Consider the following 22,214-nt stretch of genomic DNA (forward strand, 5'->3'; position numbering starts at 1 on the left):
GGAACAGAATGGGAATTGTGATTGATTTTTATAATAAAAGATTTGATTCTCCCCACAGACTTCTGATGTTACCGACGTAAGAACCCCAATAGCTTACTGTTGCATTTCTTCAGACAATTTGTTTGGCAGATTTGGCTGTTATAAATGCTCATAAATCTCCCGTGTTGTGCACTTATGCAAATTTAGTGCAATCATTTTTCTTCTTGCTCCTCTCTTCAGAAGTACTGTAGTATTAAAGGGAGCAGCGGAGTGGACAGGAGGAAAATGTTTGATGGGTTTGAGTTGGCAGTGTTAAATATCCTAGCACTCAAGCTGTTGGCTTGGCTTCCTTTTTTTTTTCTCTTTTTTTTCCCACTTTTTTTCCCCTCCCTTCCGCCCCCCCCTTTTCCCCTCCTAACACACTGGTGTTTTGTGCAGTGCTATTTTGAAAGCTGCTTCTAATTTTCTCCTCAGACCTTTTGTTTCACATATTTTTCTGCCTTCTAAACTCTAGTAAGGGTAGCCTTCTTTGCAGAATCTTTTTTTCCTGGTTCAGAGTTCTAAAAGTCTTAATGAAGGCATTCATATATATCCCATGACTGCTGAATTTATTTTTTGTTTAACAGAAGACTTTAAAGATGGATGAATACTCACCTTCCATTCTTAAAGCTTGGTCTGTGCATGATGCCTACCTACCTGACCTGCTGTAGGGACCCTGCTTTAGCAGGGGAGTTGGACTTGAAGATCTCTTGAGGTCCCTTCCAACCCCTGCAATTCTGTGATTCTGTGATTTGTAGTGTGTGTTTTTTCATTAGTGTTAATATAAAAATTGACAGCAACAGTGGACAAACAAGAAGAGGATTGTTCGTATAACCATTTCTACTAGAAAGGAAAAACAAGCAGAAAAAGAAGTGTACTCTTCAGTAAGCCTAGGAAAGTCTCCAAGCAGGCTAGAGAAAGCAAATAATCTGTAATATATAATTTATTTTCTTACAGTTTACTAAATTATAATTTCCTTAGCTTAAAACCTACAATCAGTGTCACTATAATTGGATTTTTTCATAGCTGGACACATGAATAATAAATGTTGTGGACATATGTATTCAAGTTAGACATTTCCTTCTCTTAATCTTGACTATTGGGACATCTTGATTATCCTTGTCATTTTACATTTTGTCTGTGTGCTGGCTTGCTTCTGTGTACCATCTGTTTTCCTTGTCACCTTTTATTGTGGTGACTTCCTTCATCCAAGATGGGTCCCAGCCATCCTCTTGCATTTGCAGCTGGTATAGGTATTTCTCTCGCCTCTTCCCTTCCTCTCCAAAGCTGTTGTGAGCCATTGTGTGAGCATGGTGGGTTCTTTCTGTCACATTCCATCTTGCCTCATCTCTGGTGACTTTTGTCCAATGTTTAAGGCCACAATGTAGATGTCACCTACTGTCCTTTCATTCTCGTAAAATTTTCCTGCCACGATTCCAATCTTAGCTCCTCATACAATGTACTTTTACTGCAATTTTATCTGCCTCTTTGAAGTGACTTTGCTTCATGGAGTGTTTTACCTTTATAGTATCCTATCCTTCAGCATAGATCCTGGTTTGGAAAGACAAGCAATTGCTTTGTTATATTTTGCCACTTATTCATTTGAGCTGTCCTTGAGTTCCTTCCTTGTTTGACCTGTGATTGCCTTCCAGTTAAAATACATGTACACACACACATAAATATAGCCTAATTTTTAATTATGTTGCCCACTAGTTTGATTATTTGAAATACTGAATTGCTTGCTTTTTTAAAAACTTTGAGCATACGTATAAAATATATTTGCAATTGCGTATGTATGTTATCTTGAAAAGCAAAACATTGTGATTTGTTAAACGGTTGGCAAGAACAGAGTGCCCCTTTCTTTTAGCTGTGGGTCTGATTTTATTCCCTGTTAAAATATCAAGTGTATATTCCAAACTGATGTGAAAATTGGTGAGAAGGGCATAATTAGATCCTAGGGAGTTTTGTGTAACATAATGTATCTTCTTTCTGTCATATGTATTATTAAGAGTTATTTAGGATGTCTGAAAACCCCATTGCTCTCACCTAGAAGGCAAAGCGTGGGAGAGCCCTCAGCTTTAGAAAACAGTCATATTGTTGTTTATAGTCCTAGCTTTTTACTATTAATCTGAATGACTGAATTTGTATCAATCGTTTAGAATAACTACTCCTTTCAGGCATGTCTTTTGCTGGAGTAAACTGTGTGATTTAACCACTGTGGGCTTATACCATCTGGTCCTCTCACTGAGATGTATGTGTATGGTTCAATCTGCGTAGCAGAGCTTACATTCCAGTTTTAATGCATCATAAATGTCTACAATGAAAGATCTGTTTTGGTTTGAGGCTTCCCTGCCCTTACTCAGATAGCAACAGTGAAGGTTTTACAAATTGTGCTGTAGGTTTTACAGATAGCACGCAGATAGTCTTCTAGTTCACCTCCTCAAGTTCCCTTCTGCTCTTTCCATGTGAGCCTTTCCTAAACCAGAAGCAGCGGATGTTTGATTCTTGTCTGAATTCTTCGCTGTCATATGCAACCAACGGACTTGCAGTTTGAGTCTCAACTGTTAGGGGCTCAGAGCAGTACTAACTATAGAACTGTCTTTTCCAGTGATGTGAGATAAATTAAAATGCTATTTTTGCTTGAATAATATTTTTACCGTGTACTTCTGTCTATTTGTTGCTGCTGCTTTTTTCTTTGTTTTACTTTTCTTTATTCAAACCCCACAAGGTAGTGTTATCATCAGCTCTCATGGCTCAGAGCTGCATGCCTGCAGGAGTCAGAGGATTTCTCTCTAACGTATAACTGAGAAGATGCGTTCAACTCGGCTGCATCTGGAGGCACAGCACTGAATAAGATCAGTGGTCTGAGTTGGTGCAGAAAATCCTTTTTTAATTTGTACTTGGTGTGCCTTACTTGCCTGTGCAGAGTCATAAGGACAACTCGATCTGGGGTTAGAAAGGAATATTCTCTAGGTGGTTGACAGCTTGCTGTCCAGTCTCATGTATGAATCTCATACTCTTGCTTAGGATAGCAGTGGGATCCAGCAGTCTTTGTGGCAGTATTTGGGTCATCCGCTTTGCCCCGTCACATGCTCATTAGTCATCTTCAGTGCAACTAGAAAGGAGCGCAGCGTGGAGGAATGTGTATGAACTTAACCTTGTTTTCATTGCTGGTTTTGATATTGAAGGCTGTGAAATGTTTAATGAGGTGGTGGTTTAATGGTTGTTGACTTTGGGTGTTTTGTTTTCTTTTCTTCTCCATGCCTTGAAAGGCAAAATATTTATGCTGCTTTTTCACAAAGAGTTCTCTGCTTTCCCTGATGGCAACTCAGGATATTCTACATATTGTATTATGAGGGCCTCCCCCAACACTGAATTTGCTAACTTGGACTCGTACTCAGTGGAAATAATAGAACTATCCAAGTCTATTGTCAGAGAAGTTCTCTTCCAGATTATTTGATAGATTGTGTATGTTTAAATTATTTCAAAATCCTTGAAGGAGAAACTACAGCCTGTTTGAATATGGAGCTGCTACGGCCTGTATGTTGCAGTGAGAAGCAGAACCTGGGCTGAAAGCACAGAAATGCACGTCTCTGTTAAAGTGTGGATTAAATATTTGTCATGAGCATTAAAAAGAGAAAATCTTGGTTTTGTCTGCACAAAAATACCAACTTAAGCAAGATTCTTGCTAGTGCTAAGCCAGTACAAGGAACCAATACAGTAGGAGCCTGGATCATCTGAACTTCTTCCCAGAGTAGTAACTATGGAACTTAATAACCTTTTCTGTTCAAGTCTAGTGGTGTTCTGGCCCAAAAGACATTTAATAGTCCCATCTTAAGGTTTGAGTATTACTTCCTAGGAATGTGCTGCATTTTGCATTGATTTGTTAAGAGCATACTCAGAGGCAGTGATACACAAGTACTTTGCTTCTAGAGGAAGGCAAATCCTCCTTGCCCTGCCTCTGCAAAAGTGGAGAGCTCTGTAGGTAGGGAACATCATTACCCTACCCCACAATTCTGTTAAATCAGTGCTAGCTGCTACTTACCAGCTTTAAGAACCGAGTAAAATTTGTATTACTTTGTCGTCATTATCTGTTTCCTATAGGTTTTGAAAATTTGAACTTCCAGTTTTAATAAGGTTCCTGATAGCACAGAATTGCTTTCTACATTCAAAGTTAAGGTTTTCTTTGTTTGTGATTCCTCCAGCTTGCTTTGATCTTTTGGAAGAAATTAGAAACACTTAGCAAATGATTCTCAAAAGAGGAAATATTGCCAATGAGGATTGGAAAGGGGAAAAAGATGGGCTGAGATCAGAAGTAATTTATTGCTAGAGACTGACAGTAAGACATAAACCATTTGTTTTTGGAGTGACAGACTAAGTTCTTAAATATGTCAAAACTTTCCAGGCTCTGAAGTAGAATGGGCTGATGATTTTTCTCCAAAGTAAGCAGTAGTGGATGTTGGTATGAAAGTGCTGGTTTTCATTTTTTGCCATACTATAGCAAAAGTTTGTAGGAAAGGTGTAATTGGAATGAACTGGTTTTTGCATACGCATATATGTAAATGTATGCACAGTATTAACATCTGACATGTTTATGTTAGCAGGTTAGGCACAAGCAGTTGATTCTGGTAACACTGATAACTTTGATTCTGATAACTTTGAGTCTGGAACTTAGGACAACTACACCATTGATGAATCCACTTGAGAACCACTGTAGTCTTCAATCTCAGTGTCTGAAAGTGAATGGTCTTGAGCTTGTCCATTACAGAGCCCAGCAAAGAGAGAAGTGAAACTGATTTCTCAGATTAGAAATAAATTCTCAGATTTCTGCTGCTTAGGAGATGTGGATGTTAGACAAGCTAAAGACGTGCTGCTTCTCAACTTCTCCCCCTTGTCTTTCCTGATAAAGGGGTGAAGGTTGTCACCCCAGGTTTCTGCAGGTATTTTTTCTCCATGTAGCAGTTGCTTTCAATAGTTCCTTAGATAACTAAGGGAGTGGGCAGTGCCAGCTGTTCACAGCCAAGGGGTGGATACGAGTCTCTTTCATGGATATAAGGGTTGGAACTCATGGTGGCATTAAGACACAGGCAGCAGAATGTCCAGGGAAGTCTCCTATTTCTGATCAAATCGGCTTCAACTTACTTTTTGAGAGTAACTCCCTTTCAGTATCTGACAGTGGTTTGAGAGTAGTAGTTGGTTAACAGCTGCACGATCCAGGCGTTTCCAAAATTTTTGAAATATCTTTCATGTGGAAGCAACCATTTCTTTTTCTTTTTCTTTTTCTTCTTTTTTTTTTTTTAACAGTAATTGGCCTTGGGTGTAGAGAACAAATTCACCGCAGGCAGTGTTTGAGTAAATTATTTGATTTTTTTTCTTTTTTTCTTCCCCACTCACAATCAGCATAAAACTGACAAATGTAAACAGCGTGACCCAAATCAGAAAACAGCCTTATCTCTAACACAAACAAACCTTCCCTCTACCCAGAGAAATCCGTCAGATGATAAACCATCAAGTCCAGCTACGCTCCCAAATTTAAACAGGAAACTAATATTTTTGTAGTCGCAGTGGCTGCCTCCTTCCATGTCCTCGGGCTCAGAAAATGTGTATGTTTCCAGTACACACAGGGAACCATTGTTAGAAATGCTATTCTTTTATGTCAACTCAGTAACTAAGAGAAGAAAATCAATTACTTTGGTCTATTTCTCTGTTTAGAGTACACTCTCTACTTTTTCAGCCTTGTTTAACAAAAACAGGGGAGAGGTTTAGGAACTTCTATCCTGAGTTTGAGCATCTGGAGCTTACTGTGCCTCACAGACCAATCCTTGAAGTATCCAACATCAGACAGTGCCAGAGTAAGACTGCTTCTCAGAAGGCAATGAGGATGATGTTGTGTATTCCAGCAGCAGGATTTAATGAGATGGCATGTGTATTCCCTGAATAACGGAGCAATTGCAACAGCTTTATGGTGGTTGAAGAGTGCTTATAATATCTGCCCCTTGCTGGGTCAGAGAAAAATTCCCGTTTTCTCATACGCTCACACATGAACAGTGCAGTTGTGGCAGACAGGAACATCCATGTTCTCCAGGTATTAACTACAAGCCCTCTGTGGTTTTGCTGATACTCATCAGAAGGTGCTGAAAGATGCTGTACAGTGGAAGGTCCTTTCCTACCAGATCAGGAGTGTTGTAACATGGTTGCTCTTGTTCCCTTTCCCTCCACTTTCACCCAGCTAATTTCTTCCCACCAGAATACTGTAATTGTAGTAAATAACCAAATTGGTCAACACAGAACTGAATAAATAAGAAGGGAGACAGGGATGTAGGCTAAGCAGAATTTTTGTTCTTCGTGGAAGTTCTCCAGAGCTTCCTTTTCACTGCCCTGAAAAGCCCTTGAAGTGCTCTAAAAAGTTGTTCTCATATTGCAAGTGGTCAGATACTGTAATTTTTAAGGATCCTTATGTTTAAAGTCAGTGTTTAAATGAGGCCAACAGGAATTCATGAAATTAAAATGATAAAAGCTGCTGCAGCGCTCTCAAAAGGACAACTGGGAGATGAAACTCAGTTTGGCTAGGCACATTTACTTTGTGGGTTTTCCTACATTTAAGAATCTGGTATTTGGGCTTTAATTTACATGGAAGTGAGCTGCTCCCGAAATTTCATTCAATTTCATTTTATTTTTTAAACTGCCATCTCCATCTTGGGTACTAAGACCTTGGAGAGATTAGCAATGATTCATATGAATGAGTTGGGTTCTTGATTCTGACATAAATGCCTGCTTTCAAGAGCCTGTAATAATCTCTAAGAGGACTTTCAGCTTCTAAAGGGAAAAAAAGGCAGTGTAGCTTGTGGACTTAGAGTTTGTCTCTACTTGGCAGCTGTGCACAAAGCTTTGCAGCACTTGGAAGTTGGAGGAGTGACAGAGAGCTAAATGTTACTTGTATTTGCCTCCAAGGAGGTGGTGGGAAATATTGGTTATAGGTGGGTGATTGGACTGGATGGTCTTAGAGTTTTTTTCCAACCTTGGTGATTCTATGGTTCCTTTTGGAAACATCTTCAGCCAAATCTTCCCCTCAGCTTTGTTCTTTGTGTCCTCATGTACCTGCTAGGAATACGAAAACTATGGATTCTTATTTCTGGTGCTTCCTGTGCTTTTGGTTTTTTTGTTTGTTTGTTTCAGAATGTGTGTTGGCAGTGTCAGTGTGGAGACAACAGGGCATCCTGCAGCATTGCTGGCTGCATCAGCCCTTTGTCTGACCTGCTGCAGTCTGTGGTAGATTCCTGACTCAGTTTCCCTGCTTGCAAGACAGAGATAAGTGATAATTTTTTGTACAGAGTGCTTGAATCTGTGGCTGGAAAGAACTGTGAAAGAGGCTGAGCACTGTAGCTGGAGTGGAAAATTGACCTCTAGATGTATTCCCCCTCCTAAGTATACACTGTGTTTGTTTGATAGTGGAAATCTAATCCTTTGGGAATCACGAGTTCTATAACAGCTCTGATATATAAATACAAACATACTCCTCATTACAAACAACTTCAAAGCAATCACAATATGGATTAAAATACATACAGCCTCTATCCTCCGTTCTTAAATGCAGCAATGTGAAGTTCAAATGAAGCCATTAGCAGTATCTCCAAATATTTGGCAAAAGCAGCCACGCTTGTGTAGCTACAGGCAATGAAAGTCCCTACAACGAAAAGGGAGGGACGGGGGGAGTAGCCTGCATTGATCTAATTAGTCAGCGAGGCACAAAGTATGTAAAATCTCATTATATATCTCTGGGAAAATTTGGCTTGAGAAGTAAAGAATATGTAACTGATTTGTCTTTGGGTGGGTTTTTCATGTCTTTGAATTTTCCAACAGGAAACAGGATTTCTGAAGACATATTAAAAACACACAGACATACACACATGTACGTATCTATCAGTGTGTAAGCACACAAGCACACATGTGTCTCCAGGTCCTGAAACTCTTACTCAGCCTTTACTCAAGGCAGGCCTTCATGAGAAAGCTCCTGGCAGGTACAAAGTTAAGATTATTTTTTTAACTTCTAGATGAAGTCTGGATCTTGCTAATGCCAGTCACAGCCTGAAAACACAGTGTGTGGCTGTTCCAGCATTACTAAACCCAGACGATGGGTTTGTCCCATTGCCCCAGGCAGTACAGCTCATGCATGAAACAGCTCTTCTGCCTAAAGAAGATTTACCTAAAAAATGGGGACTTAAATTGACTTTTTATAACTTGCCTTTTGCCCTTTTCTTTTAAGCCTTTCAGAGATTCATGTTACATTTTTAAAATTTCTCTGAAACCAAGAATACTTGAAACATTTATATTAGAATTTAAGCCAAGATTCCCACCCAATCAGTTTGTCTCGAGAGCCGAAGACTTGAGTACAATGCCAAATAGAAGTTACAATCCCCTACTCCCCCCCAAAAAAACAAAACAAAAACAACAATAAAAAACCAAACCAACAAGCAGCCACCCACCAAGTCCTAAAGCTAAACAGACAAAACAAAATGGGAGAGGGAGGGAGAGAGAGGCACTGAAATGAAGAGACTCGCTCAGTCTTGCAGGAAGCCAGGTTAAAAATAAAGAAAGAAAAGGAGCAACTCGTCCCAGCCAAGCATTCGAAGAAGGGATGGGATGTGGAGAAAGTACAGGTGCAATTAATGATTTAGTTCTTGTTTACAGGGTACTTTAGTAAATATTTAATATTGGCTATGTTCCAACCAGTCTGTTTTGCTCTTTCCCCTTTCGTTTTCTGCACTGACAAGATCATTTGTTTAATTCTTTTCTTGAAGAAGTTGGTCCTATTCTTTAAACTGGATGTTAAAATCTGATTTGATCTAGATGTGTTCTACTTTCTCAAAACAAAATGAGAGTCAGTCTTGTTCCTTGCTTACTCACTCAGCTTTCCAGTGCATCTCTTAAGTATTGAGAATTTGGATTTATCTTACATGCTTCCCCACCTGGCCTCTATTTCTACCTACTCCACCTCAACAAACATTATTCTGGCATTTGCATGCTAGGAAATCAGGAGCTGTTTGATGAGTGAAGACCAAGGCCTGAAGCTGTCCCCAGTCACCACTTAGCAGGCAGCTACAGTGACGATCGTTTCTGTAACCTGCTAAAAAGATCTGAGGGAATATTAATAATCTACAGCCATGTATCAGACATCCCATGAAGCACAGGAGGGAGTTAAGTGTTTAAAAAAATTCCTACCAATTTATGGAAGAACTCTTGTAGAATTGTTATCCCTTGTCCCAGCTACGTTAAACCTACATCCTTGCCTACTGAATGCTCAATTCTCTGTCTTGAGGGAATAAGAGCCTTTCAGTATTACAGAATGAGTACACTCTGTTTTATACTGATGTTCATCCTTATGAGTCAGAGATGGCATCTTCTGAAACGCAGGTCCACTAGGTCTGCTGCTCTCTGAACTAGGCAGAACGGCAGCTGCTTAGCATATGGCAGCCTGTCTCTGCATCTTCCCCTTCTCTGCCACAGACAGACTGGTAAGTTTATTGTTGTTAGACATCTTTGAATCTGACGCGCTAATTCTACTTTGCTTCTCTCCTCTGAAATCTGTTGCAACACAACATGTTCTCTCTCCATTCAGCTCCTCCTTTTACTCTGGTCGAGGTGGTGATGTGGATCCTGCTCATATTGGAAGTGACTTGGTGATGATAAAAAAAAAAAAGATATCATGGCTCTGAGAAGTCAAGGTGAGCAAGTCAGATCCTATAGTTCTGACTGGGGACTGCTTGCTAAACTGGCAAAAAATCTAACAACCAACCAGAGCCACAAGAAGTGCATACCTGCTAGCTCCCCTCAAAGGTGAAGCTAGCTAGGTCCCATCTTGAGCTCTTCCTTATATTTGTGCCTGTCTATAGATTGTTTTCGTGTGACGTGGAGCAAGTTTGTTTCAAATACACACACTGCAGAAATGATCCAAGTATGGCTCACACACGTGTGATTAATTATTCTTAGTTTCTGAACACACAAGTCAGCTTCCTCATTCCAAAACTTGTATGAGTTGAATATGACAGTGGTAAGTTTCTTATGGTATTGTATCAGTCTGTGTGAGAGTACAAGTCTGTTAGGTGGTCTTTGGCCTGCAGTTCTCAATTTAAATGTACTTGCTGGAAGGCTATAAGGTATGATGACTTTGTGCTTTTGTAAGAAGGAAATCTGATGTAGATGTGTATCACTTGGAGCACGCATCACAGGTTAATTACTGATACTTGTGTTCTTTCTATAAACAGTGCTAAGTAGAGCTATATTAAGATGCAGCTAGCCTCAGGCTTTTTATTGCAAGAGACAATGAGTGCCTTAACAATTGTATTTTAACCTTCTCTAGAGTATTTTACAAAGAATTTTACCAGTTCACTATTACTGGTGAAATGGTATATTGAAATGAAACCCCTTCAGATAATTATAAATGAAAAAGACACATACCTGAGGACCTAGTGTTTTAAAGGCCAGAAGGAGGCCAGTTGTATCCCTGAAAATCCGGTATTTTTTCTTTCTGTGCTTTCTACTGAATGGTACAGCAAGCTTAAAGCTGGAAGTGCTATGTGAGATATTAGCTCAAAAGTATAGCTGGATCTAATGCAAGAATGCTGAGCCCTTTTTGGAACAGGGATAGAATGCCTCACAAGTGTTGGGGCCCTGAACATTGAGCCAAAGTTTAAATCTAACTATAGAAAAGAAGTTGAATATTTGTGTCCATGAAAACTGAAACCAGGTTTTCTTGCGGGCTTGCAAACTTGGTGGAGATTATACTGAAAAAAACACTGTCAATTACTGAGTTTACTAAATGAGCCATTATTACCATGCGGGGTTGGCAGAGATCTCTAGTAAAGCAGGGGCTCCACAGTCAGTTAATGTACTTCAGCTGGCACTGGGAGTCTTCTACCTAAAGCCCCATGGGAGGTAAGTTTTCTGTGAGGTGGAACTCGGCCAGCATTCTCTGGAGCTGGACTTGACCCTGGAGTGAGATGCTGGAGGGAATGATTTATACACATGGAGTATGAATGCAGCAGTGTCTCATTTTGAATAGCTGATGTGCTTTTGAAGCGGGCTTCTTAAATGAAAAGGCAGAAGGTAGCTGAAATAGATTGTCTAGCCTTTTTATGAGCTGCTTTCAGTGTTTTAAAGTTGGCTAAAGGAATGAGTAGAATATTAGTTGTGTTATGTTGAGAAAGACTATGTCTCGACTAAACAGTCAAAGAAAAAAGTTTGGATGTTCACTGGATAAAGCTTGTTCCTTTATAAAGGCAGACTTTTTTGGGGGAGGGGACCCATCTGCAATTGTCCACAAATGTTTGGAGAAAGCTGGAGCATTGGTCTGCAAATTGGGGTTGGGGAATAAGTCCTGTAGTACAGTGCGTTGGGAGCCAGTCAAACTATGTTCTTGTGTTAGGCATGCTCCACCCTGCGCTCCCCAGTACAGTTGTTTGCTTTCTCTTTTATAATTAAGATTACAGAGCGCCTAAGTCTCCTGCTTTCTTTAATCACAAGCTCTAGGAAGGACAAACTTAAGAAACGCAAATTGTTTCCTAAAATTAATGTTATGCAAATACTAATAGGATAATAGTGAAATATCTGTTACTTGTAAATATTTGTTAACTGATGGTCTCTTACCTATCAAAACCTGAATCTGATACCCAGTGTCACAAACTAGAATTGTGAGAGTCATTTGAGTCCCCACAGTACGCACTGAGACACAGCTTTTTTTTCCTCTTTGGTACCAATCTATCAAGAAATGGTGGTTAATTTCATCACAGTGGCAGAATTAGGTTTAGTTCACAATATCTTTGGTATGAGGTGTCTTGATAGTCTGGCATATGGCATGCAGATTTTCCCACTACGTCAACCGTTCCTTAAGTTTTTCTGATGCAATATAGAGTAAGCTTTTGAATTGAATGGAATCATATCGATCAAAATCATATCGAAGCCTGAAGAAATATTTGATAATGCCGCACAGGTGGTACTACTACTACTAAAAGGTTCATCAACTAGGACAAGCTGTGGTGCCATGAAGGGAAATATTTCAAGAGCAAGTCTGTCACCTGTTACAAATTTATTACCTTAAAATATGTTTACAAGCCCTTCCTTTCTAGATGCAGCTTCTGGCTATGTATGTGTGTGTACACCTATGGAATAGTTAAAACCTACAGATGGCAAAACCAAATGGAAATTTGTATATCGTTAGCAATGCATGCATTTTTAAAAATGCCTGGAAATCTATCTGAAATATGAAGATTTTGGCTTTTACTTTGAATTTAGAAAGAGAAACTTCAAAGTTCTGTTAAAAAAAAAAAAAAAAGCAAATAACGAACAAACAAAAAAACCCTGTCCTTTGGCAGTTTTTTTTTCTTTGCTCTTTCTCTTAATCTAATTAAATCAATCCAAAGTAAACTCCCCTGCAATGAACAGGGACACCTACAGTAGACAGGAGCTTAGAGCCCCATCCAGCATGACCATGGATGTCTCCAGGAATGGGGCATCCACCACTTCTCTGGGCAACCTCTGCCTCAGTGGCCTTGTAAAAGTCTTTTTTCTTACACTCAACCTAAATCTGCCATCTCCTTCAAAAAGAAACTGGTGATCATTATATATCATTCTTTAGTATAATTGTATCATTTAGGCAGTGGTGAATATCCAGTAATTTTGCAGGGCTGGAACTGGAATGTGGGAGAAAAGGTTTCCATGCTTGTGGTTCACTCTTTTCTACCTACAGCTTTATGGTGTTTCTTCAGCTGGATTCTATTCACACAGGCCACATGATACCATACATCCCAGGGCAGGCATCTGATGCGTTCCCTGGAATCTAGGCCTTCAGTGCTCTCTGAGAAAGATTGGTGGAAAAAAATCTTAAGAGCACTTTGCTTCAGGTCACAACTGAGTCAAGAACCTTCAAATGAGATTTATAGCAAAATACTGAGATTTGTTTAAGTCGGCACTGTAGCTGAGAAAGAACAGGAAAATAAATTAGTTTTTCTCTGAATTAAATCCTTGATCTGGTTGACAGAACAGCCACAGAAATGTGTATACTGGCACAGAATGAAATGAGAACGATCTGCAAAGGCTGGTGTGTAGGAGTGAGTTTTGGACCATCTTTTCCAGTGGCTGTGTCAGTTTAAACTGATCATGAAACTGCAGTGCCATTGTGTGGTTAAAATTCTAGCCTCTGCTTATGTGTGTCTGTTGAGAAAGGTAAGTGAGCATCCTAAAATTTTACTTTGGCTTAAACATTCTGAAGTTTGCGGAGACAAGTGTTCACCTGGGATAAGACTTACACCTCCTTATGGGTACCTGTCAAACTATACTGGCTTTCGTAGCTCTTAATTCTGAGCAACAAGTAAGGGGAAGATAAGATCAAAGAACTTTTTCCTAGGAAGCATATCACATGGTTTTGCACTGGTAGCAATGAAAGCCAGGATAACCTGTTTCATACCTTCACGTAGCTCTGAAAGAAACAAGAAAAGGGACTTGAAAACCTAACAAACGTTTCTAAGGGTACTAACGTGGGAGGAAACAATACTATGTGAATTCCTATACTTCAACTTTTCTTGGCTTGAAAGATTTCTTTAATTTTTTTTTACACAAAAAAAAATGCAGCGAACATTCCTTGATTATTTAACAGGAGCAGCTTCTGGATTCATTTTCCAGTATAATTTGAATTTTTACTTTAACATTGGATATCTGATTTCTAAATGGATTTTTGTGAGTACCTTTGCAACATTTTTCCACTGTGCCCTTGACCTCTTTCACTGCCAGGCAAACACTTCAGGAAATGATGTTAAACTAGAGCTTTGACGTGAACCTGTTACAGAGAAGTTCTGTCTCTGTTACCACCTCTAAACCCTGCTTTATGTTTCTTTAAAATAGTCCACAATCTATCAGTCTTTGGTGGATCTATGAACCTGGGAGCATGGAGGCAATTTCTGAGCTGAAAATAGGCTTCTCTTTAATCCGTTGCTTTAAAAGTTAAAGAAGTCTCTATGGCTTTCATTCTCTGTGCTGAAATGAACTGCTTTTTTCTGAAACCTTAGTTTGGGCAAGGCTGATGTCACTAGATTAAACTGAAATAAAGGAGAAGCGAATAGTTTTTGTTTTCCTTAAGAAAGATGAGGAGTAATCCAGCCTTCCTCATAGAATAATTTAAATTATGGCATCTATCTCTCCAGAACAGATTAATGTTTTAGAGCAGTGGGAACTAGCTTTGCAGTTAAATTAGCCTTGTGAGCTCTATGAAATATTATCTAAATTCCTAATTGCACTTGTTTTAATGGCCAGCGAAGGATACCAAATTTAAAATGGCCTTTCAGCTTGTTGCTGTTATGGTTTTTAATTTTGAGTATGTGAAATCTGACTACTTTAACAAGGTTAAAAGAATGGTCTGTAATGTGTTGTATAAATCAGCTTTACAATTAAATTTATTGAGCACGTTTTGTTTGCAAATCTAAGTATTTATAGCTAAGTTCTTGTTTAGAAGTAATCATTTTTAGATTCCTTGCTGTTTTTTTGTTGGACAATAAAATGGTTATTTCTGGTATTTCACGTAGAGCTATAGATATATATTTTTTAATTTTTGTAGGCAACTTACCAATGATTTCCTAAAGCTCCTTTTTCTTCTTGTTAGAAATTCCAGCAGGTTTGAATAAAGCTTGAACATATGTTTCTGATTAATTTGCAAGCTTTCTGCAGGGAAATTTGCAAGTAGACCAATAATATGACTGCAAATATTTTTGTTTAATTTAAAATGCGTGCCTTATTGCTGTGTTAAAAAAATAAAGTAAGAGGCAAACAAAAACCAACAGTGTTATGCCATGCATAAGCAAGTGCTCAGCTGGGTTATGCCTTTGTGTTACGTTGGCAGATAAAAGCGACAGCCAGGTTGAATGCTGCTGTGCTTGCTGCTGTCCATGCATTTAATTTTTTAGATGAGTTCTTTTTAAATTATGGTTTGTGTAAATTAATTCTAGTCTTTGATATTGAACGATAATTGCATTTTTCTGTAATTCTCCTTTCCTTTTAGCCTCTTCGTTTATCAGTGTTACAAATATTGTGAACCAGAAATGCCCCATCCAGTCTAGATATGAGCTCTGCCTGCTGCTGCCAAGAGAAACAGCTTTGGATTTACGTTCATTGGGTACAACCCTATGTGCTGTTGCTGGTCACCAGCCCACCCCCTGCTCCTCTCAGAGGTAGAGGTTGACTGGAGAAGGGAAAAGCTCAGGAGGGCATTTTGACTAGACTAGTATTTCTCAACCAATTGCTTGTGGACCTCTCATTGTCTGTAAATAGGTTATTTAAAAGAGAGAAATTGGGGTAGTAAATACTAGTTTAACTTAACCCTAGTTTGAAATGAAATAGAAATTACCATAGTAACGCTGAAAAAGGAGAAGTCTTTTCTGTAGAAAGGTTGACCGGCAATGTTGCCACCATCAACTTCAGTGCAAGATAAAGTCTAGCTGTTATTCTTGACATCCCTTTGACTTCTTCAAGAATTCTGGTTGGATACTCCAGTTGCTCATTGTTTTTTTTTATTATTATTATTATTTATTTATTTATTTATTTATTACTCAATAGCTTGCCACAAATTACTCTTCATATCAAGCTTATTATTTGAAGTCCTTCCTTCATTGTGTTGTGCATATGTAGGTTATAAATGTTTCATCAGTTCCAGTTTCAAAAGCAGGAGTGCTACACACTTCTCTTATGTAACTAGTGATAGAACATGAGGAAATGGACTCAAGACGTGCCAGGGGAGATTCAGGCTGGACGTTAGGAAGTACTGCTTTTCTGAAAGAGAGGTCATGTGCTGGAATGGGCTGCCCAGGGAGGTGGTGGAGTCACCAACCCTGGTAGTGTTCAAGGAATGTTTAGATGCGCTGATGGACGTGGTCTAGTGAGGGTGATAGGTGGATGGTAGGGCTGGATGATCTCATAGGTCTTTTCCAACCTTGGTGATTCTACGATTCTATGCTAAATATTTATATGATGTGCTATTTCCATGGACATCTGTGTATCTATAGAGTTGAGAAGGTGATCGGTTTTACTGAGGGGGGAGGGGGACGTAAAAATATTACAGGACTATTCAAATCACTTTGGAGGAAAGGGAGATGAGGATAAAAGCAAATAAAGAGCAAGATGTGTATTTCTTATTTTAAAACCTATATATTCTTCCCCTTTCCCAGATTAGTTAACTGAAGTTGGAGAGGGATATTGTTTTTGTAACAGATGTTAGCTACAGAGTTGCTAGAGGCCCCTTTAAACATCTTACAGTGGTGTTCAGTGTTTCAAAATTAAGAAGTTTGTTTACAGAAGGTAAGATTTCCCTGAAGTGTATTAAATAAGCAACTCGCACCTAAAAATCAAATTGAAATACCGATTCAGTAAAACATCTGTGCTTTAGGTTCTAGCCACCAGTTGCCATAAATTAGTTTTGAGTATGTTTGCATTTAACTTTTTCCCCTTTTAAGGAGCTAGGCGTGCCATATAATGTTCCTGCTTAGCACAGAACAGTTGCAGAATTTACCAGCTGCACCTTTAACTGTTTGATATCCTGTAAGAAGAACTAAGTTCTGGAAATGTCAGGCTGATGTAACAGTGCTTCGTATGGAGAACATTAGTTGTTCCTAGATTAGATTCATAAAATGTAAACAGGTTCAAGATTACAATCACGCTAACACCACTTTCCCAGCAAGAAGAAATTTATCTGTTCATCAGTGTCTGTAGGAGCGTATTATGTGTGCTTGTGTTTTGTAAAGTCTGTCTGAAAATGCAGTACGCTCTGTGGAAACTGGAAAAGTGTTGTCCTAGGAGACAAGTCATTGATGATCATCAGGTATGGTGGTAATTTAATATGAAAAGTACAAACAGATCTACCCTGCAAATTAACAGCCACTTTACTTGCTGATACTTTCAGCACAGGTATAGGAATACCTGTTTATATAATGCCCAGTGAAAATGGGAGATCACTAAAAATTACTTAAGACTGTATTTTTTGTAATGTAAAATTATACTGTGTTGTATTTGGCTTCTTTGTAGGTAGTTTCTGGGATTTTTTGTTTTGTTTTTTTAACAGGTTGCCAATTAACATTTTATATTCATTTGTCAATGTAGATTTTATGTGTATGAGACAGAACAAATTGATGGGGTGAAACCATTCTCTATGAGATGACATGGAGTAGTGAGAATGAAATGAACTTTGTTGATAGTCATATCTTTGTATGATATTGTCAATATAGTTTCTGCCTTATAGTTCTAAATCCTTACTAATGGATGGATCTCAGAATTGGAGGCACTTTTGAGAGCTCTCCTAAGACAGGCTTTTATTATTATTGCACTCCAACTACTTTTTGTTCTTCTGTGTGCCAGTGTGGCTCTTTGAAGACAGTTGGCCATTACTGCTGTGCTTCAGCTTTGTAAAGGTGCTTGTGAGGGAAGGCTGTCAAAAAGAGTCGTGAGATTTGATAATCCTACTTGTAATCCTCTTTATTGAACATCTCAAAGTGGCTTTTGTGTTATGAGTGAAAATCTGACACACGTGTAGCCACTGAGAAGTATCTTTTCCTGCTACTTCCTCAGCAAGCTAAAACGTGATCTGTAGTGAAAAATGATGAAAAGCCTCTTAGAGGAAAGAATCTGCATGTAAAGGATGGTACTGTGTCTCTACCTGCATTTGCAAATTGTGGAGTCTGCAAATCTGCAAACCATCTGTGTGTAAATGGCCAGATAGATCTGTTGTCCAGCTGTCCTCCGACCTGTTTTGATATGCAGGTTCTGGGACTGTCTGCTTTACTTCTATTCTGCTTGCCAGCCTCTGCCAACACATGCCTGGCATTAAACCTCTTCAGAATGAGAAAGGAGGAGTCCTCTTTTATCCTGAATCATTGATGAAAGGTGCTTCTACTTCAGCTGTTGGAAATGTTAACGAATGGCTTAAACCCAGCTGAATATAGACTGTGGTACAGACTGCTCTCAGCTGCTTCACTCTTCTCTTTTGGAGGCAGGCTTTTTGACCCTCTGGAGTTTTCCATTTCTCTCCCTTTTTCTTTGTCTTTTTCTCTCATGTTGGCTGCCACCCACATGGTTTTTCCTTCAGGTTCTTTCTCTAGCCAGAAAGACTGGGCATAATTCCCTTGAGATGCCTTCTTAGGGTCTTCTGGAGAGAATTGTCGGAAGCCATTCAAGGAACTTGCCTTTCCCACAGGCTAAAATCACACACTGAGAAAAAAGTCATAGACCTGCGAGACTACCAACCTAGTAATATGGCAGTCATAATGTTTTATCTTAATGTTTTAACTTAATGTTCAGTGCCAACCTTCTGTGTCCGCTTACTGCTCAGAGATTGAACTCATCCCGAGAGCTGGTTTCCATTTGTCTCAGCTTTGTAGCAATTGAATAAATTTTGTCTTTTCTTAATGAATTAAATATAGGAGCAAGGTGTCTGAGCTCCCTTTGTTGTTCTGTCAAAAGACGTATATGCTGAATAGTTGTTGTTTTTCACAGATGCACCTGAAATATACCTTGACTACATGAATCACACTGATATGTAGAATTTAATTGCATTGTTTACTTTCATCTTCTTCAAAGAGCCAAGAGCTTTTGAGTGTTATATTTGGAAATGTTAAGTTGCTTTGCATACACTGCAGCAGCATAAAAAAAAAAAAAAAGCACACCTTATCACCTCACTGTGCTTTTGTGTGTAATTCACTTCATTAAGGCATTTGATGTTGATTTTGTTTTACCCACCACAGGTTTTGGCTGAGCTTTGTGATGCCTCGTTAAGAGATTTGTTATTGAAGTCTGAGGACTAATCAGGGGCTGCGTCTGTTCGAGGGGACCTTTCAGTGTTTCGTGAGGAAAGCAGAGCAGATTTTAGTGCTGCATTTGTCCTTTCACCTAAGTCAAAAATCCATTGATCAGTTATTGAAAGAGGATGAAAACTCTAAGTAGGAAAAAAAATGCCCACTCTCCTCTGCCTTGAAGGTGTGTTGAAGAGAAGTTCTGCATAATAATGGGAAAAATGCTCCGTAACAGCTTCCCTTTGGCTGCAGTCAGCAGCCTGCACGCCATAAATGATGAGATAATAGCATATTTTATGAGCTGTGCAGTTTTAGCTTGTGCTTCTGGCCTTACTGTGAGGATTGTTTATAGGCTTTTTTTCCTGTGTCCTCGTGGTTTAAGTTAATGCTCTGGAATGGAGATGAATCTCTGGAAAGCTGGATGACAGCAAAATCCAAAAGGCAGTGTGCCTGTACCTTCGGTGAATTGTTTGACCTGTCTGCTGCTGCCAGGCAGCCTAGTTAGCACTCAGTTAGTGCTTCGTGCCCACTGCTGTGGGTCGGCAATCATCAGGCAGGGTCTGCAGCCCATCACACCACCCCTCCAGGTCAGAGCTGCACTTTGCATCCAAGGGAAGCCTGCTGGGATCCACAGGCATTCTGCTGACACCTTGGAGAGCAGGAGCATTCAGACGGAGAGGAAATGCTTATTCCATCTCCTTCTTAGCCGTGGTGTGAGCCATTAAACATTTATTTGCTGTCTGATTCCACCTTTTTGATCTCCGTTTCTTCTGTGCTTGATCAGGAGGACTAGATTGCCTAACAGGCTTTCATTTGGTACTTTCAGTAGTGAGCGTGGTAGTTGACAACACGCACAGGTGTGCATAGATATAATAGGAAAAAAAGTATTTTTCTGTATCCTCGGATCCAATCAGGGCCTGGTGTATGTGATCAACTGCTCTGGTGCTTGAACTATACTTGCACTGCCCATTATCTGTAAAAGTAGTCAGAAATGTGCTGATTTGATCATCGTCCTACTGGTGCACTGTTATTTTTGTAAGGGAAATGTCTTATTTACAGGACGATGCACCAGTTTGGCTCTGGCACCTGAGTATGCGTGATGAACTTTTGAACCTGCTGTACAGCCTGTGGGATTGATACTGTTCTAAATAAGTGAACATTTGGGGTTTGCCTGGACATGATGTAATGAGATAATTGCAGAACCATTTGGCTTTTAACCGCAGACGTAACCTTTTTTTTTTTTGTTTTTTAATGTACTTTATTTAGCTTCATAAAATAAAAAGGCATTAATCTTAAGTCTCTGCTGCTTCATCATGTGATGGATTGAATGACACGAAACTCCTCCGAAACTTAGTTTTCAAGAATGTCAGTGTTATTTGTAAGTGTCTCCAGCAGGAGGCTTTCTGTCTGGAAGGAATCCTGAAGACGTCTGTGGAATAGCAATGCAAAATGAACTGTTACAGCATTGATTTCTTTTGTGTGCAGCATGGTTAAACACAGCGTGCAGCAACTGACTGCTTACCTCTGCTGTTGCACTGGTGGTGTTCAGGAGATCTAGGGTGTTCCATACGTGCTAGCATTTATGATTTTTTTGCAGCTAGAATTCATATAGTAGAATCAGTGACAGTGTATTATTTGTATTTCTTTGATGTGGAAATGTTGTTCCCCAAAAACCTGTATAATCAAAGAGGTGCACATTACTTTCACAATTCGTAAAGTATTGCAAGAGCAACTGTAATAGGAACAGCAAGTTTCAGTCTGAAGGTTTCTGTTGTTGTTGTTTGGATACCTACCACACAGGTGTGCGTGCATGTTAAAAGTCAAATACTAATTTAATAAGATGTGATTACCACTAATCCCATACAAAAAATAAATTGTTTGCATCTGTTGTCTGCCAGGTATGGGCAGAGCCTTACAACATACTGTCTATGAAATTGTGGAAAAACTGTTGATTTGACTGACCACTAGGTTATTAGACATCTAATGGTTTAATATTACATTGCCTTTGGATAGTGGATGTTTTTAATACGAAATAAGTATGGCTTAGACACTTAACTACTTACAAGTCAGGGAAATACAGAGTTGAAATGACTGCGTTTGTCTTCAAATCTTTAAAGGAAAACAGGAGTGTTGTACAGGGAAGCCAACTTAATTATCTACGAAGTACAAGTTTAATATTTTGATTCTGAATAAAGAAATAATGATTGAATGACAGTAAAGATAAGATTGTTTAAATTTCTGCCTCAACCACAGGTAACGCATAGCCTAGATTAAAGCACAGCAGTTGTCCACCTATGAAGCATTTCTAGCAAAAGATGGAAGCTGGAGTCATGTTGGAAAAGAAAATTATAATCTTTTGAATTAAATACGGTACAGAGCTTGATGCTATCTGCAGTGAAAGTTTTCAAATAGAACTTAGTTTTTCCTGTTTTTTTCTGTGTCTCACAGGTCATAAATGTTGATGGAACGATGAGGAAAACCCTCTTAGAAGATAAACTTCCGCATATATTTGGGTTCACGCTGCTGGGTGATTACATCTACTGGACTGACTGGCAGAGGCGAAGCATTGAAAGAGTTCACAAGATAAGGGCTAGCAGAGACATTATTATTGATCAGCTGCCAGACTTGATGGGCCTTAAAGCAACAAGTGTTACCAAAGTTTTTGGTAAGTGTGGTCAATCACAGAGTGAGTCTAAAGTAGTTTCTAGAAGCTCTTGTAGCTGTTCATCACTTGTAATGAGAATAACTACGGTCTTTAGTGTTTGAAACATTTTAAAGGAAAGCTGCACTTGTTTTTGTAAAGTTGGGAAAATAGAGTGTTGCAAAAGAAATTTGGGCTTCCAATTTTATAATGATATTCAACCTAAGTTCTCTGCAGCTTCCATCACACTCTGAATTTTTGTGAGAAGAAATTTATTCCTGGCTCTGATCTCTAGAAGTTCTGGTGCTCACAGGATTGCACCATTTTCTGTTGCCCTTTTCCCGTGCCACGTCCCATTGTTCTTCCATTGGCAGAATATATGGCATGGAATGATACAGGCTGAGTTAGTGGCTATTATAGAGATACCTGAAGGCAAATGGCACTCTAATTTATAACATCTCAGCAATTAAATCTTGCCCAGAGTGCTTAGCAAGTAGATTGAACTGGAGAAAACTCTCACAATCATGTGGAACTCTTCGTTTTACTTGAAAGACTGTTAAGTCTTCAGATTGTAACTTGGTATAAGTTGACATCAGACTGTATGTCTTAAAAAGGGAGAACTAAATGCTGGATGAAACTGATCTTGGAGGTTTTTTTTTGATAACCTGTCTTTTAGCTAAATGTCTGATTTCAGATGATAGAGAAAGACTGTCATTTGTTTTTTGATCCTTACTTTT

At 39.1% G+C, this 22,214-nt stretch overlaps 1 protein-coding gene across 1 annotated transcript in view; it reads left to right on the forward strand.

Moving 5' to 3' along the window:
• LRP5 (LDL receptor related protein 5) overlaps positions 1-22,214 on the forward strand; it is a 135,935-nt gene that overhangs the window by 83,052 nt on the left and 30,669 nt on the right. The window contains exon 8 of the mRNA XM_085224402.1: positions 21,285-21,501. Within this exon, the coding sequence (XP_085080528.1) occupies positions 21,285-21,501 (217 nt within the window). The remainder of the gene's footprint in view (positions 1-21,284; positions 21,502-22,214) is intronic.

The sequence above is a fragment of the Meleagris gallopavo genome, chromosome 5, assembly GCF_905368555.1.
Source record: "Meleagris gallopavo chromosome 5, MGAL_WU_HG_1.1, whole genome shotgun sequence".
Classification (NCBI taxonomy): domain Eukaryota; kingdom Metazoa; phylum Chordata; class Aves; order Galliformes; family Phasianidae; genus Meleagris; species Meleagris gallopavo.